Source organism: Dysidea avara, chromosome 11 (assembly GCF_963678975.1).
Source record: "Dysidea avara chromosome 11, odDysAvar1.4, whole genome shotgun sequence".
Taxonomy (NCBI): domain Eukaryota; kingdom Metazoa; phylum Porifera; class Demospongiae; order Dictyoceratida; family Dysideidae; genus Dysidea; species Dysidea avara.
In genome coordinates this window covers 16026672-16045384 of record NC_089282.1, presented here as the reverse complement: position 1 = coordinate 16045384, position 18713 = coordinate 16026672, and the positions used below count along the sequence as shown (strand labels likewise).

Sequence of the window (18713 nt, the reverse complement as noted above, 5' to 3'; positions counted from 1 at the left end):
CAGAAGTTCTGCTCAGCTAGGGGAGTCTACATAATAGTTAGACGTCAAGAACCAGGGTTTTACGGGATTTAGAAAGCTCGAAAGCCCTGGGCTGTAGCACCCAAGCGCACCGACGGTGCTACTAAGGGCCTGAGGGTTTTCTAAATCCCGTAGAACCCAGTGGTTCTTGACGTCTAAATTATTTAGACTACAACTTGTTATTGTACCTTGAGTTGACAGCTGCTTGTAAATGAGAAATGTATGGCTAATTATGAAAGAAGCCCTCTACACCTCCCTACATGGTGGGATCTCAGCGTGGCTGTTGCTACCCGCCCATGTGTTGCCAATGTGCTATGTTTCGAAGTACTGGACTCAAGCAACTGGACTACAACTCATTGTTGCTGTTGTTGTGCCTCGACAGCTGCTTGTAAGCAAGTAATGTAGTGTTGATTAGTACAAACAAGCCCCTCTAATTCTATACGGTTGTTACTAGCCATTTAAATGCCCATGCGTTGCCAATGTTACAGGCGAGTAATTATCGTGTTTCATATCACCTCAGAGCGTGGTCTCTATTGGACATGAGCGTGGCTCTACGAGATTTAGAGACCACGTTTTCAGCCAATCAAATTTCAGTATAAAACTTGTAGTCTAAATTCCAAATTTGAAGAAAATTGCTTTAGCCATTTCTGAGATACAAGCTGCCAAAGTTTCGAGTTTTTTTCTTCGTTTTTTTTCTTTGTCTTTTCGCACACTTGCAAAAATTGCTATAAAACGAAAATGCGTAATCTAATCACCTTGAAATTTGGCATACAGAATGGGAGTCCAAAGGCGAATCCTAGTATCAAATGTAGTGGAAATCCGATGAATGGTTCAGGATTTATGACCGATTATTCACATAAAATAAGATTGATTTGCTGTCACGCCTACAGGGTAAACCGCTTCATGGAAGGGACCCTCATGTAATGAGTTGAAAATTGCTATGTAGATGGAGTAATCAGCGTAGGAGTGCCTTTTGGTGGTTTGATAGGAATCGAGATAAAGACCATGGAGATATGAGACAAAGCCCAACCTGTGTCAAAATTACGCGATCGATTTTTATGAATAAAAAAGTATTAATTTTCACGCGTACTAGACAAACCGCTTAGAGAAATGAGCTGAAAATCGGTGAATAGCTGGAATAATCTTCATAGAAAGTCCTTGTAGTAGTACAGAAGAATTGGTGTACAAACCACTGAGTTATGATTCGAAAGCCAACTCCTTGTAGCAAATGCGAGATCGAGATACTCTAATAGAACAGTCACCCTAATAAAGCATTCAGCTAATTTATTTACTCCATTATAGAATTCTATTACATTGCAAGTTATTCTGTAAGTAGTTCAGCTGCAAACAGTTAATCTTATAGACAGTTCAACAAGAAGCAAGTCACCCTATAGAGAGTTCAGCTACAAATATATTGCTGTAGTGATTCAGAAGAATCAGAACATTACAAGTCACACTGAAGAGAGTTCAGCTATAAACAAGTCATGCACCTTGTAGAGAGTTCGGCTACACTCTCTAGAGAATTCAGCTACAAACAAGTCACTGTGGAGAGAGTTCAGCTACAAAGAAACTACCCTGTAGAGAGTTCATCTATACAAACTAGTTACCCTATAGAGATCAGCTGCAAACAAGTAGCCCTGTAGAGATTTCAGCTACAGACAAGTCACTTTATAGTTTATACAATGTTCAGCTACAAGTAAGTCACTCTGTAGAGAATTCAGCTACATACAAGTCACTCTGTAGAGAATTTGCTACAAACAAGTCACCTTGTAGAGAGTTTAGCAACCAAATAACCACCCTGTAAAGAGTTCAGCTATACAAACAAGTTACTCTGTAGAGAGATCAGCTAGAAACAAGAGAGAGCTCAGCTAGAAGAAGTCACCCTGTAGAGATCTCAGCTGCAAAGAAACCCTGTAGAGAGATCAACTGCAAACAAATCACCCTGCAGAACATTCAGCTATAAACAAATCACCCAGTAGAAAGTTCAGGTACAGGAAAATCACCCTGTATAGGATTCAGCTACAAAAATATCACTCTGTAGAGAGTTCAGCAAAAAAGAAACCATCCTAGATCCTGTAGAGAGTTCAGCTACAAACAAGTTACCCTACAGTGAGATCAGTTTGAAACAAGAGATTTCAACTACAAACAAATCACTCTGTAGAGAGTTCAGCTATGAACAGATCACCCTGTAGAGAGTTCAGCTATACAAGTCATCCTGTAGAGAGATCAGCTAGAAGTCACCATCTAGAGAGATCAGCTAAAAGCAAGTCGCCTTGTAGAGAGTTCAGCTACAAAGAAACCATCCAGTAAAGAGTTCAGCTACAGACAGATCACCTTGCATAGAGTTCAGCTGCAAATAAATTACCCTGTAGAGAGCTCAGCTACAAACAAATCACCCTGTAGAGAGTTCAGCTAGATAAAGTCACCCTACAGAGGGATCAGGTCACCTTATAGAGAGATCAGCTAGAAGAAGTCACCTTGTAGAGAGTTCACCTACAAAGAACCCACTCTGTAAAGAGTTCAGCTAGAAACAAGTTACCCTATAGAGAGATCAGTTAGAAACAAGTCACCCATAGAGATTTCAGTTACAAACAGATCATCCTGTAGATAGTTCAGCTAGATACAAGTCACCTTGTATAGAGATCAGCCAGAGGAAGTCATCTTGTAGAGAGATCAGCTAGAAACAAGTCACCTTGTAGAGAGTTCAGTGACAAAGAAAACATCCTGTAGAGAGTTCAGCTACAAACAAATCACCCTGTAGAAAGTTCAGCTACAATCAAATCACCCTGTAGAGAGATCAGCTACAAACAAATCACCTTGTAGTGAGTTCAGCTACAAACAAATTACCCTGTAGAGAGGTCAGCTACAAACAAAACACCTTGTAGAGACTTCAGCTACAAACTAATCAACCTGTAGAGGTTTCAGTTACAAACAAATCACCCACTGTAGAGAGATCAGCTACAACCAAATCACCCTGTAGAGAGATCAGCTACAAACAAATCACCCTGTAGGGAGTTCAGCTAGAGATCAACTAGAAACAAATCACTGTGTAGAGCGTTCAGCTACAAACAAATTACCCTGTAGAGAAATCAGCTAGAAACAAATCACCTTGTAGACAGTTCACTTACAAACAAATCTACCTGTAGAGATATCAGTTACAAGCAAATCTCCCCCTGTAGTGAGATCAGATCACCCTGTAGAGAGTTCAGCTACAAACAAATCACCCTGTAGAAAGTTCAGGTATAAAAAAATCATCCTATTGATAGTTTTGATACAAACAAATCACCCTGTAGAGAGTTCAGCAAGATAAAAGTCACACTGCAGAGAGATTAGGTCACCTATAGAGAGATCAGCTAGAAGAAATCACCTTGTAGAGAGTTCAGCTACAAAGAACCCACTCTGTAGAAAGTTCAGCTAGAAACAAGTTACTCTATAGAGAGATCAGCTAGAAACAAGTCATCCTGTAGAGAATTCAACTACAGTAGGCCTCATAAAAAACTTTACGTATCGTTATCATATTCGTATCGTTATCGCATTCGTAATACGCAGTAAATCAGTGTTAAGCAATGCGTAATTTATAGTAATAGTATTAAGTGATACGTAGCTAACATAATTACGATTTATACCTAAGGAGTTTACAGTAAGTTCTCGCTGGTCTCAGTAGCAGAATTTTCGCTTAATCTACTGCAAAACCCATAGCCAATCTTTGTTACCGCCCCTGTAGTTACTGTCAAGAACACTCATTTCTTCATCGCTGCAAAGCATGTCAATTATCACACGCCTTCGCCCTTATCACTGAGGTCTATTCTGATTGGTCCACTCATTTTCGTCGTTGTGTCATCCAGCTCAGCTGCAGAAGCCTTTTATTCGTTGCCACTCCTTCATCATTGTTTTCCTGAAGTGTACAAATAGCCATCCGTCTTCTACAGTTAGCATCACAGGAATCCGTTCTTCCTTTCGTATGAGTACCTTAAGTAACGGATCAAGGTAAATGATATTGTTTATTATGATGATTATTGTTATTAATATTATTGTGCAAATTTACTTGATGGTAACACTTTGTGGGTAGCGCTTTTAAATATCCTGTTAGCTAGCTACGTGCAACACTAATGCATTCATTTATTACTATCACTATGACAATGAACATTTTTTTAATGTGTGGTACACGTCCTTTTCAGCCGGCTTTACTTGATCGATCCATCTTGGAGAATGATCATTCCTGCAAGGAAAGAAACAACATGCATGGATTAGCATAAGATCTACAGTTGCATACGAGCCTTAGTATGGTGTGAGCGATTAAAGATTTTCTTATAAAAGGGCGTGACACACATTTTACTCACGAATATTCATCCCAAACGAACACTCTTGAGCAAAATGGGTGCCACATCCTTAAATTAGATGGTTTTTATTGCTTGAATTTGCTTGAGACGACATTGCATTGGAGCAGTACGGTATAATTTTACGCAACGTACGCGTAATAGCTCGTGACATGATTCGTAATTAATAGTAATTTGACTTCCGTAATACGCATCGTGATACGATAGTAATACAGTCCGAAACGTAAATTTTTTTATGAAGCCTACTGTACAAACAAATCACCCTGTAGAGAGTTCAGCTACAAGCAAAAGACCATGGTGAAAGAAGATGTGAAATCCAAGGTGGCGGCCAAGAAATGGCTGTGATGGTAAGTTAATGGTAAAAAATTTAATAACAATTCAGGTGAATTTTTGTTCGGCACCAAATTCACCTGAATTGTTGTTATTAAAATGTTTACCATTAACCTACCATCACAGCCATTTCTTGGCCGCCACCTTGGATTTCACATCTTCTTTCACCATGATCTTTTAGGGGCCGCACCTTTTTTTACAGCTTGGCTGTTTTTGATTAGATTCTTCTTTGTATTTTTGCACACTTGCAAAAATTGCTGTAAAATGCAAACGTATACTCCGATCGCCGTGAAATTTGGCACACAGAAAGGCAGTCCAACGGCAAATCCTAGTATCAAATTTGGTGCAAATCCGATGAATGATCAAGGATTTATAACCAATTATTCGCCTAAAACAACATCGATTTGTTGTCACACCTACAGGATAAACCGCTTCATGGAATGAGTAGAAAATTGTTCTGTGAATAGATCAACCATTGTAGGAGTGCCTTTTGGTGGTTTGAAAGTAATCGAAACAAAGATCATGGAGATATGACACGAAACCGATGATGTGTAACAATTGTGCTATCGAGATTCATGAATAAAAATACCAGTAATTTTCATGCCTACCAGGCAAACCACTTGGTGCAGTGAGCTGAAAATGGGTATGTAGCTGGAATAGTCATCAAGAAAGTCCTTGCAGTAGTACAGAATAATCGGACTACAAACCACTGAGTTATGATTCCAAAGCCAACTCCAAGTAGCAAATACGAGATTGAGATACTCTAATAGAACAGTCACCCCAATAGAGCATTCAGCTAGTTCATGACTTACTCCATTATAGATTTCTATTACATTGCAAGTTATGCTGTAGGGAGTTTAGCAGCAACCAGTTAATATTGTAGACAGTTCAGCTACATGCAAGTCAACCTGTAGAGAGTTCAGCTACAAATGATTATATTGCTGTATATTTATTATAAGTCACACTGAAGAGAGTTCAGCTATCAACATGTCATGCACCCTGTAGAGAGTTCAGCTACAAACAATTCACTCTGTAGAGAATTCTGCTACAAACAAGCCTTCATGCAGCGAGTTTAACAACCAAAATCCACCCTGTAAAGAGTTCAGCTTTACTAATTATAACAAGTTACTCTTTAGAGAGATCAGCTAGAAACAAGAGTGAGCTCAGCTAGACAACATCACCTTGTAGAGAGTTCAGCTACAAATAAATCACAGTGTAGAGAGATCAGCTAGACACAAGTCACCCAGTAGAGAGATCAGCTAGAAAAAGTCCCTTTGTAGAGAGATCGGCTAGAAGAATCACCTTGCACAGAGTTCAGCTACAAAGAAACCATTCTGTATAGAGTTCAGCTACAAACAAATCAACCTGTAGAGAGTTCAGCTACAAAGGAACCATCCTATAGAGAGTTCAACTACAAACAAATCACCCTGTAGAGAGTTCAGCGAGACACAAGTCACCCAGTAGAGAGATCAGCTAGAAGAAGTCCCTTTGTAGAGAGATCAACTAGAAGAAATCACCTTGCACAGAATTCAGCTACTAAAAAACCATTCTGTAGAGAGTTCAGCTACAAACAGATCACCCTGTAGAGAGTTTGGCTACAAAGAAACCATTAGGTAGAGAGTTCAGCAGCAAACAAATCATCCTGTAGAGAGTTCAGCTATGAAAAGATCACCCTGTAGAGAGTTCAGCTAGAAGAAGTTACCTTGTAGACAGTTCAGCTACAAAGAAACCATCATGTAGAGAGATCAGCTGCAAATAAAATCACCCAGTAGAAAGTCCAACTACGAATAGATCACCCTGTAGAGAGTTCAGCTAGAAACAAATCATCCTGTAGAGAGATCAACTACAAACAAGTCACCCTGTAGAGAGATCAGCTAGAAGAAGTTACCTTGTAGAGAGTTCAGCTACAAAGAAACCACCATGTAGAGAGTTCAACTGCAACAAATCACCCTGTAGAGAGATCAGCTAGAAACAAGTCACCCTGTAGAGGATCAGCTACATAGAAACCATCCTGTAGAGAGTTCAGCTACAAACAAGATAGCCTATAGAGAGATCAGCTAGAAACAAATCATCTTGTAGAGAGTTCAGCTACAACCAAATCACCCTGTAGAGAGTTCAGCTAGAAACAATTCATCCTGTAGAGAAATCAGCTAGAAGGATCACCTTGTAGAGAGTTTAACTACAAGCAAATCACCCTGCAGATAGTTCAGCTACAAAAAGTCACCCTGTAGAGAGATCAGCTAGAAGAAGTTACCATGTAGAGAGTTCAGCTACAAAGAAACCATCATGTAAAGAGTTCAGCTGCAAACAAATCACCCTGTAGAGAGTTCAGCTACGAAAAGGATCACCCTGTAGAGAGTTCAGCTAGAAGAAACCACCATGTAGAGAGTTCAGCTACCAAGAAACCATCATGTAGAGAGTTTAACTGCAAACTAATCACCCTGTAGAGAGTTCAGCTACAAATAGATCACCCTGTAGAGAGTTCAGCTAGAAGAAGTCACCTTGTAGAGAGTTCAGCTACAAAGAAACCACCATTTAGAGAGTTCAGCTGCAAACAAATCACCAAAATGAGAATTCAGCTACAAAGAAACTAGGCATGCGCCTATTATGCTGGAATATTCTTGAGAATAATAGGTCACCAATTTCGTGAGAATAATTCCGGAATAATAGGATGGTTACAGGCATAATTTTAGAATAATCGGATGACCATGGGAATAATCGGTGGAATTAGGGGTCATGTCTCTTCTTGATTACCTAGAATAAAGAGTTAAGCTACCCCAAATGATATAAAGCTGACAGGAGTGCTGGCTGAAAGGAGCTGAAAAACCTCTAAAAGATCAATATACTCTAATAGAACGCTCAAATACTCTAATAGAGCAGTCAGATCGTTTCATGTTAACAATCTGCAGCCAGCATCAGGAATTTAACTGCATGATTATCTGCAATTCTGAAACTTTTACATCTTATACCAGTGTACCTTCTTCAATTCTTTGAGTATTATTATCTACCTAGCTTAGTAGCTATAAGTAGCTCCAGCATATTATTATAATACACTAATAATTAATACACTTGAATTATTACTGTAGATAGCTATTCTAAGTCTGCTGTAACTATTATGGATAGAAAAATGATGTGTAAGGTGGAATGCTTCATATATGGCTAATAATAATTTGGACAAAACTACTTATAGCAGCATCTTGAAAACTAAGCGACTAGCCACAGATATATCTGAATGAGAATAATTATGGAATAATAGGCTGGATACAAGAATAACAAAAAGAATAATAGGAGAATTTTGTGGGAAATTCTGGAATGAATAATAGGTAAAATTTTGAGCATAATAGGCTCAGGCCTAAAAGAAACCAACTTTTAGAGTGTTCAGCTACAAAGAAACCATCTTGTAGAGAGTTTAGCTGCAAACTAATCACCCTGTAGAGAGTTCAGCTACAAAAAGATCACCCTGTAGAGAGTTCAGCTAGAAGAAGTCACCTTGTAGAGAGTTCAGCTACAAAGAAACCACCATGTAGAGAGTTCAGCTGTAAACAAATCACCAAGAAGAGAATTCAGCTACAAAGATACCAACATGTAGAGAGTTCAGCTACAAAGAAACCATCATGTAGAGAGTTCAGCTGCAAACAAATCACCCTGTAGAGAGTTCAGCTATGAAAAGATCACCCTGTAGAGAGTTCAGCTAGAAGAATTCACCTTGTAGAGAGTTCAGCTACAAAGAAACCACCATGCAGAGAGTTCAGCTGCAAACAAATCAACCAGAAGAGAATTCAGCTATAAAGAAACCAACATGTAGAGGGTTCAGCTACAAACAAGTTACCCTGTAGAGAGTTCAGCTACTGTGTAAACAAGTTACCCTGTATAGAGATCGGCTACATTTTAAGTCACCCAGTAGAGAGATCAGCTGCAAACAAATTATCTGTAGGGAATAGTTCATATGCAATATATATATGTATTATATATATTTTGTACATTTACTGATAAAATCAGAAATAGTTAAAATCTTCATCTTTTTCTTCTTCCTGTGGTAAAGAAAAAAAAAGATAGGTTAAAAAAGCCCCAAAGCCAGCCTATTGGGGTATACAAATACAAAAAGAAGTGAAATCTAATCCAAAACAGCCAAGCTGTAAAAACGAGTGCAGCCCTGAGAAAGGCTGTGGTGAAAAAAGATGTGAAATCCAAGGTGGTGGCCAAGAAATGGCTGTGATGGTAGGTTGATGGTAAAAATTTTAATAACAACAATTCAGGTGAATTTGGTGCTGCTAGGTCTTGGCACAAAATTCATCTGAATTGTCGTTATTCAAATTTTTACCATTAACCTACCATCACAGCCATTTCTTTGCCGCCACCTTGGATTTCACATCTTTTTTCACTATAGCCTTTCTCAGGGCTGCAGTCTTTTTTACAGCTTGGCTGTTCTGGATTAGATAAATATATACATACAGTTCATTGGATTTTGTCTGGTGAAATACTACAATATCTGTTAAAAGAATTTCCCCAAACAGTGTTTTGAAAATGCTACAGCAGATTTTGATTAGATTCAAACTTTCTATAATTACAAATTGCATGAACACTATAAAAAATTGAATACACTCAAAATATGCTATAGAATGTACATTGGAACAGTGTTTGTTGGTTGTAACTCTTATCATAGCCATACTATGTTACCATTATAGTTGGTGGGAAAGAACAAAAGACAAAATGAAAGAAAGGTAAATAATCAGTTTTCAAAAGCAATGTACATGATATGTCTTTCTTAATGCAGTAAAATGGATACAGTTTCTTCTGAACAGATTAAAAAGATGCTTGGTCTTGATAAGTGCAAGTACATTTTTGTAGGAGCTGATTCAATGAATCCACATATTCTGAAGTATTTTCGGGAACTGAAAATAACCATATTGGAGGTATATGGGCTAAGTGAGACCACTGGACCCCATTCTACAAATTTGAAGAGCAGTGATAAGTATGGACATTGTGGCAGCAGCATCAATGGTGGACACACCAAGATAATAAACGAAAGCAAATACAGTGAATCGAGGCTCTTGCACTTAAACAAACCCCCGAATCAAGTTGGAGAGGTGAATTATACAAGGCTGTAGTTGTGAAAAATGGATGTGACCTATTTGCATTATGGACTTGATTGTGCCCTCCTTAGGTTTTTCACTACCAAGTATATATAGGTGGTGATTTGCGGATAGTCTGTAGATAGCTTCTTGTGTTGGCTATTACATTTACAACAGAAATCACTTGTGATTTAACTAGAGTGATTCTCATCATACTTTTCTTCATTAATAATGGATGGAATGTGGCTAAAAACGAAGCAAAGTACATAGTCACATTGCTGCACAGTAATGACTCACAATTTAAGCTAATGATACGTACATAACTGGCACTGTTCTGTCTTTTGATGTGATATGCATGAGTTCACTAGTAAAAGTTTTTTACAAAGACGTAAACATATATAATGTGATTTTGAATATTAGTATAGAGATCATGATACAGTTGTACTGTATAGTAGGGATGATGAAGGTTTGGTGGGCTTTACTGTGTCAACTAGTTTCCTTCATGCCAGCTTTGCAGTGTTGTTAAGCATAATTAAGCCCAAAAATGTCTTCAGAGCAATTCCGAACCCTTCAAACAAATTTCTATGGAACTTTAAATAAAGATTTTTATTTAACTGAACTTTCTACTAACTGACTGTTGCCTTCATGCAAGCATAACTGCACTATGGTTAATGCTATGGACTTGTTGTTTCAGGCTTCAGCCTTTTCATCAACCATAGCTGTTACAATGTATGCATGATGGACTTACCTTTGTGCATCTTTGTGTCTCAAGTTTCCTTCTCCACTATTACTTAAGTGTTGTTTCGCTATAGCTATTGCATCGTGGCTTCAATGCTGGCTATCATGTGAATCATTTGTGATTTCTGTAGTGGCTGAAGTGATTACAGAGGTACTTCTCTCATATTGTTGTTTGTTTGGTGAACATAACTGAAAACAAAGTGGAATGGCTACTTTGCTATTCAGTAATTGATAACAGAGGCACATATTCAGCCATAATATCCATAGTTATGTACCGGATTGATTGTAGAGGCACTTCTTATACCGTTTGTTTATAACAGGTGGAGCATAACTGCAAACAAAATGGAATGGCCATATTGCTTTTCAGTAATTAATAGTCAGAATGTGCATTCAATTGCACATTAATTACAGTATATCTGGTGCCATTACTTGCCTTGATGCGGTATGTACTAGTGTACCAGTCATGATTATGCTACAAAAAAAATAAACAGGAAACAGATAACTGTAAAGAAATTAGAAATTTTACATCTGAGTAGGGATCATAGAAATAAAAGCAATGAAACAAGGGAGGTCATGTACATCTGCAGCTATTCTAGTGGACATTTAATCCCTATTTCAGTAATGTTTATACTATTGACAGGCTGTATATGACTGCAGTAGGAAGTAAACATACATTAGTATAGCTACAGGTTGTAGATGGTCAAACATCTCTTGTTTTATTGCGTTTAATTTTTATCATCCCCACTCCAATGTAAAATTTGTACACTTGTAGAAATAACAAATTGACGTGCTACTTCCAGAACTAAGTGCACAGTAAATACTATCATTCTCATACGGATTTGCTTGCACCAACTCCAGATGCACAGGTACCCCCAGTACTGGCTTTCTGGAAAAAATTCTATGGCTTGAACAACTACTGGAGGTTGCTTCATTTTGATGATATAAGATGTATATATGCAATTGTGGTCCAAATTTTTCTTGATATCATTAATGTATTCATTACAACACACAATTTTGTGTGCAGGTGGTTTGTCGTGGCAGGAATGTTTTCATGGGTTACCTTGGCAAGGAAAAAAAAACAAAAAAAAACATTGATGATGAAGGATGGTTACTCACAAAAGACATTGGTTATAAGGATGAAGTAAGTATTTGGATCAGATTGACTACTGTTACTCTCATTTGTATGCAGGATGGAAATTTACATATTACGTGTCGAATTGACGGTAATTAAGTTGAATCTGTATTATGTATAACATTTGTAGTTATTTTGTTATGATTACAGACTTAATTAAAATGGGTGATGGAATGAAAGTTGCTCCAGTTGAAATAGAAGAAACAATTAAAGCCAAAGTTGATTTTCTGAGTAATGTGATGTTGATAGGAGATTGCAGGAAATTCCTGACATGTTTAGTTACACTGAAGGTGAAGACATATTTGACCAGTAAGAAGCTAGTAGTGTTATTCCTGTACATAGTGTGTTGTGGATCCTGATACTGGAAAAGTAAAAGATGATCTACAACCACAAGTGATCGAGTATTTCAAGACATTGGGTACTGACTGTACCACAGCATCAGAAGTAACAAGGATAAAGGACAAGGCTGTGTATAATGTCATCCAAAAAGGAATTGATGAATACAATGAAATTGTTTCTCTTAATGCTGCTCTAAAGGTAATCTAATCCAGAACAGCCAAGCTGTAAAAATTATAATCCAAAACAGCCAAGCTGTAAAATTTCCAATAATAAATAAAATTATGTGGCAGTATAACATCATTGCAGCCATTTCTTGGCTGTCATCTTTGATTTCATACTAGCTTATTTTTGGAAGGTCACAACCTTTTTCAAAGCTTGGCTGTTTTGAATTAGATATCATTTATTTTTGTAGTTGCATATATGCTGGCTTTTTCTATCTCTACAGATAGGTAAACAGAAAAACTAGAGACATCTGTACTATTTTGAAGTTAATTATAATTTTACTTCATATTATTTGCTGAATATCGCATCTATATATGACTGCTCTATAAAGGGATCTCGAGTTGTGCTTGGTGTATGCATGTGTGGTTGGTTTTCATGTTAATAAATTTCCTGAAGGTTTGTGCCTTGATAGTTACGTACCTGACATGTGCAAGAAAAATTCAACTAGTCTACGTAAGTGGTTTAGCCAGTAGATGTGACAATAAATTGCGGTGAGGCTGACTGCTCTGTTAGAGTACCTCGATTTCATGACTTTTTATGTATGTTTCGAAAATAGCCTATTTTATTTAAATAGGTATACTGTAATAAAGTGCATATCTTTTTCTGCGCACTTTTAATACACCTCACATAGAATATTCTAGAATAGATCTATGAAATGATAGTCTGGTGTAGTATTCTATATAATTATAAAAAGTTGAAAAGCTGTCTATCCGTCTGTCAGTCTGAATTTCATTTGATTTCACGATTCGTCTCACCAGTTACTGCATGTATCAAAGTGGTTTTGGCACCAAACAAAGTGCTCATCATCTAGGAATAAGCTAGTATTTAAATGAAGCTTCTAGCTGCTGTTGTTCATCATTTACAGCAGGTTTAGTGCAAGGGTGTAGAACAAAAACTCTACCACAAGTTAAACTCTCTACTGGGTGATTTGTTTGTAGCTGAACTCTCTACAAGATGATTTGTTTCTAGCTGATCTCTCTATAGGGTAACGTGTTTGTAGCTGAACTCTTTACAGGGTGACTTGTTTGTAGCTGATCTTTCTACAGGGTGAATTGTTTTTATCTGATATCACTAGGGTGATTTGTTTGTAGCTGACCTCTTTAAAGGGTGAATTGTTTGTAGTTGAACTCTCTATAGGGTTATCTGTTTGTAGTTGAACTCTCTACAGGGTGATTTGTTTGTAGCTGAACTCTCCACAAGATGACTTGTTTGTAGCTGATCTCTCTACAGGACAACATGTTTCTAGTTGAACTCTCTACAGGGTGATCTGTTTGTAGCTGATCTCTCTACAGGGCGATTTGTTTGTAGCTGAAGTCTCTACAATTTGATTTGTTTGCAGCTGAACTCTCTACATGGTGGTTTCTTTGCAGCTGAACTCTCTACATGGTGGTTTCTTTGTAGCTGAACTCTCTACTGGGTGATTTGTTTGCAGCTGAACTCTCTACATGACGGTTTCTTTGTAGCTGAACTCTCTACAAGGTAACCTCTTCCAGCTGATCTCTCTACAGGGTGATAATTTCGGAGCTGAACCCTCTACAAGATGATTTGTTTCTAGCTGATCTCTCTATAGGGTAACCTGTTTGTAGCTGAACTCTCTACAGAATGGCTTCTTTGTAGTTGATCTCTCTATAAGGTGACTTGTTTCTAGCTGATCTCTCTCCAGGGTGACTTGTTTCTAGCTGAACTCTGTACAGGGTAATCTCTTCGTAGCTGAACTCTCTACAGGTGATTTGTTTGCAGCTGAACTCTCTACGTGGTGGTTTCTTTGCAGCTGAACTCTCTACAAGGTAACCTCTTCCAGCTGATCTCTCTACAGGGTGATTTGTTTGTAGCTGAACTCTCTACAAGATGATTTGTTTCTAGCTGATCTCTCTATAGGGTAACCTGTTTGTAGCTGAACTCTCTACAGAATGGCTTCTTTGTAGTTGATCTCTCTATAGGGTGACTTGTTTCTAGCTGATCTCTCTCCAGGGTGACTTGTTTCTAGCTGAACTCTGTACAGGGTAATCTCTTCGTAGCTGAACTCACTACAGGTGATTTGTTTGCAGCTGAACTCTCTACATGGTGGTTTCTTTGTAACTTAACTCTCTACAAGGTGACTTCTTTTAACTGATCTCTATACGGGGTGATTTGGTTGTAGCTGAACTATCTGCAGCGTGATTTGTTTGTGCCTGAACTCTCTACAAGATGATGTCTTCTAGCTAATATCTCTACTGGATGACTTGCTTCTAGCTGATCTCTCTACAGTGTGATCTGTTAAATTTGTAGCTGAGCTCTCTCTTGTTTCTAGCTGATCTCTCTATAGAGTTATAACTTGTTTGTATAGGTGAACTCTTTACAGAGTGGTTTTTTTGATTGGTTGCTGAACTCTCCATGTGGTGACTTGTTTGTAGCTGAACTCTCTACATAGTGACTTACTTGTTGCTGAACATTGTATAAAGTAACTTGTTTGTAGCTGATCTCCATAGTGTAGCTAACTTGTTTATATAGATTAACTCTCTCCTGGGTAGTTTCTTTGTAGCTGAACTATCTACACAGTGACTTGTTTGTAGCTGCAGAGTGACTTGTTGTAGCTGAACTCTGACTTTTAAAGCTCAGCTCTCTTCAGTGTGACTTGTAATGTTCTGAATCTCTACAGCGATATATTTGTAGCTGAACTCTCTACAGGATGACTAGCTTGTAGCTGAATATTCTATAAGATTAACTGTCTACAAAACTCCCTACAGAATAACTTGCAGTGTAATATAACTCTAGAATGGAGTAAGTTATAAACGTAGCTGAATGCTCGATTATGGTGACTGTTCTATTAGAGTATCTCGATCTCGCATTTGCTACACGTAGTTGGCTTTCGAATCAGTGGTTTGTAATCCGATTCTTCTGTACTACTACAAGAACTTTCTTTGACAATTATTCCAGCTACTTCAGCTACACACCGATTTTCAGCTCATTGATCTAAGCAGTTTGCCTGGTAGGCGTGACAACTAATAATTTTATTATTCATAAAATCAATCGCGTAATTATGACACTGCATGGTTGCGTTTTGTGTCATAGCTTGATGGCCTTTATCTAGATTCCTTTAAAACCACAAAAAAGCACTCCTACTATAGTTACTCCATCTACACAGCAATTTTCAGCTCATTCCTTCAAGGGATTTATCCTGTGGGTGTGACAGATCTTTGACCTTACTTTATTCGAATAATCGGTCTTAACTCTGTGAATGTTTATTGGATTCCTACCAAATGTGGAACTGAGATCTGCTGTAATGATCCCTTAAAGTGTGCCAAATTTCAGCCCAATGAAGCATGCATTCATGTTTTATGGCAGATTTTGCAAAGTGTGCGAAATGAAGAAGAAAAATGAAGAAATTAAAACAAACATTTGATCGCTCATATCTTGGAAACGTTTGGAGTGATTTTTTTCAAATGTTGTATGTAGACTCCCCTACCTGGCCTACACGTCTTTAGCAAGTTTAGTTCCAATTGGATATGGGATCACAGAGCTACATAGGTGTGAAAATTACATTTTCTTTCTTCCTGTTAATATACTCACTGTGTGGCGTGCTGGCTTCTTGGACCACACGACACACTACCGTGTGTCTTCTTGATATTAGAAAGGCAAAAGCCTGTAAGTCCTGATCTTAAAGCTTATCAATACTTCTAACTATATATGTGACCGGGCCTGCGAAAACAGGGCATGTGGGCACAAACTACACCCCATCACTCTACTGGTCATATCTCAGTATTAGAACAGAATATTTGCATTCTGTAACTTGCATCATAAAGCCAATTACATGTGCACTAAGAGCTGAAAATTGCATTGCCATAGCGTAATGGTACAAAAAGTTATAAGTGGTTAAAGGTTGAAAAAGTAGGCAAAAATCATGTGCCCACATGCCATATTTTCGCAGGCCCAATCACATATACAGTTCAGTATAAAAGTTTGTTGTGGTTATCAAGGGTTGCTTTAAACTCATTGGTTGATGTTGCCCCCACTACACTGAAAGGAAGTGCATTCCAGTGTTTATAATTTGGTGAGAATAAAATGTTCTCTAACTACGTTGGTGGAAAAAGGTTTGAATAAGTTGTAAGGATGTCCCCTTGTGTTGTCCAACTTCATGTAAAGAATAAGGATTGATCAACATGTAAATTGCCATGTATGATATTGTATGTTGTTAAATAGAAAATGTGTTACATAGTTATGTTAAATTGTAGTGTTATGTACCCACTGAATTTCAGTACTTCTGTTGCTAAAACCTACGATATAATTTATTCTTTCTTGCATATAATATATATATATTAATACTATACAGATAAAAGACTGGAAATTGCTGTCTACCGATTTTTCTGTTCATAAAAAAGAACTAGGTTCGTATATATACATGATATTAGCAATTCTTGTATAATGTTAATCACAGGTCCTGCATTAAAACTAAGAAGATCAATGGTTAAAAAGAACTATGCTTGGGAAATTGCGGAGCTTTATGGAAATGAATCAAGCTTTATAGGTAAGGAAGTATAGTGAACATAACAGACTGATAAGGAGCAATCAAACATTGCTCCTAGCAACCTGAATTTGCCATTATTGTATGGTAGTTACTAAAGTAAACTCTCCAATTTTAAAAGGATTGCATACTGTATACATAGGTTGTGATTATATTAAAGTTTGTAGTTTATTATGTAAGGGAGAAACAGACATCCTTCTGGGCAATCACATAATCGGTTTGTCATATCATATGTGACTGTCTCACCAATTTGTTTGCACAAATGTGCATTGTGAAAAAAAAAGAAAAAAAGTAAAAAAAATCATAAAATTACGCATGCTACAAAGAAAAAATACACAAGTTTTATTTGGCCATTACTCAGAGAAGGAAGACTAAAACTATATACCATCTTATTTGCCTGTTCATGAAGAATTCGAAAATCTTTATTTCATTTCTGTAGCTCCAGTGCTATGTGTGACATGTGTATTTGTTTATGATGTAGTAAACGCAAACAAGATTGTCTTTGTTTCTTTAACTAAACCACCTTCATACCCATATGTGTAAGTGACTATAGAGCTAAAACTATAACTTGGTTGATTTGCTGAACAAAATTCCAATGTTGCAGACTAATGTAAATGAAAGGTATGGCTGTGAATGTGAGTGTCTGTAATTTATTTTCAGTAAACATGTAGGTTGCTTTGGCCCACCCCTGGGAGTAGTGGACCATTGAGGACTCTATTACACATATGTGCTCATATATACACGGTTAGCTATCCACCCTTCCACCGCACCAAGCTCTGTCATTGCCTACTTTTCCCTATATAGTGCCAATTACATAATATTTTCCACAAAACCAGTAGCAAACGTAACAAAAAACTTTAGTAATTGTAGTTAGTCGTATTCTTGGTCGCTCCAAATATCAGCTCTTTAAGTTACCAGTTATTTTTCTCTTCAGTTGAGCTGTTTTATAGATTGGCTTCCAGGTACTTGTAGTTTCTTGGACGCACCTTTTTTTACAGTGAAGGTGTTTTTGGGGTGGTTATAATATACATGGAGAGGGAGTGTGCAACCTTAGCATGAATATATGCAACTCCTGCCTGCATGCAGCATGCCAATGAATATGCATATGCATGAGCATGGAGCAAGCCTGCAGAAAGCAACAGCCATTGAGTTGTAGGTATGCAGCAGTTAGTGAATACTGGAGATGTTACAAGTTACATGAGCAACCAAACAAAAGTAAACTGATACTGAGCCTGAAAATTAATTGCAACCATTTAGTTCCAGGTATACGTATGTGTACAATTAAGCATAAAACTTTAATAGCCAATATCGTACCTGTGCAGTAACTAATTATCATAAGCTAGAATGGGCAAGCAACTGAAGGAGAAAACGAGGCATGCAAAACGGTGTGGGGAAAAATTCCCAGCTTGGCAACAACCATAGTGGCTTAAATGAAGTAGCTACTATGCATGACCACCTGTGCAGCAACGGTATTTACTGTCAGTGTATACATAACTACCAGGTGGCAAATTTCACACAAGCAACTGTGGAAATACCATTATGCAAGGTTAAGGGTGCTCTGTACAGTCCAGAGTTGGGGTCGTTACTTCAAAAAAGTAATCAGTTACTAGTTACTAGTTACTTTCATCTCATGTAACTCAGTTACATTTACAGTTACTTTTTACCAAGTAACTAGTAGTTACGTTACTAGTTACTTCTTACTAGCAATATCATTTCAAGACAGTAAACATAAAGTGAATTAAGTGATAATAAATTTGCAATGTAATCATGTGAGACAATAATACAATTAAATTACATATGTACAAGCACTGTCCACATAAAACTAAATATGTAAAAAGTCCTTGTTGTATCTCATGAGAAGTAATTTTTCAAATCTGTCATCAATCAATCGGTTCCGTTTTGGTGTTAACACTAATCCACCTAGACTGAATAGTCGTTCAACTGGGGCACTGGAAGGCAATGCCGTATTGTACAAAAGGAAAAGCCTTTTTACTACAGGATATCTGTGGAGACTCTCAATAGTC

The 18713-nt window shown here is 37.5% G+C and overlaps 1 protein-coding gene across 3 annotated transcripts in view; it reads left to right on the top strand.

Moving 5' to 3' along the window:
• Positions 1-18713, top strand: part of LOC136239413 (uncharacterized) — a 249491-nt gene that overhangs the window by 85092 nt on the left and 145686 nt on the right. For all 3 annotated transcript variants that reach the window (XR_010693453.1, XM_066030144.1, XM_066030142.1), the window contains exons 11-18: positions 9371-9406; positions 9460-9772; positions 11520-11636; positions 11685-11718; positions 11778-11917; positions 11970-12164; positions 16498-16552; positions 16603-16692. Coding sequence is in view for 2 of the 3 variants with exons in the window: in XM_066030144.1 (XP_065886216.1) it covers positions 9371-9406; positions 9460-9772; positions 11520-11636; positions 11685-11718; positions 11778-11917; positions 11970-12164; positions 16498-16552; positions 16603-16692 (980 nt within the window). In the remaining variant the exon portion in view is untranslated. The remainder of the gene's footprint in view (positions 1-9370; positions 9407-9459; positions 9773-11519; positions 11637-11684; positions 11719-11777; positions 11918-11969; positions 12165-16497; positions 16553-16602; positions 16693-18713) is intronic.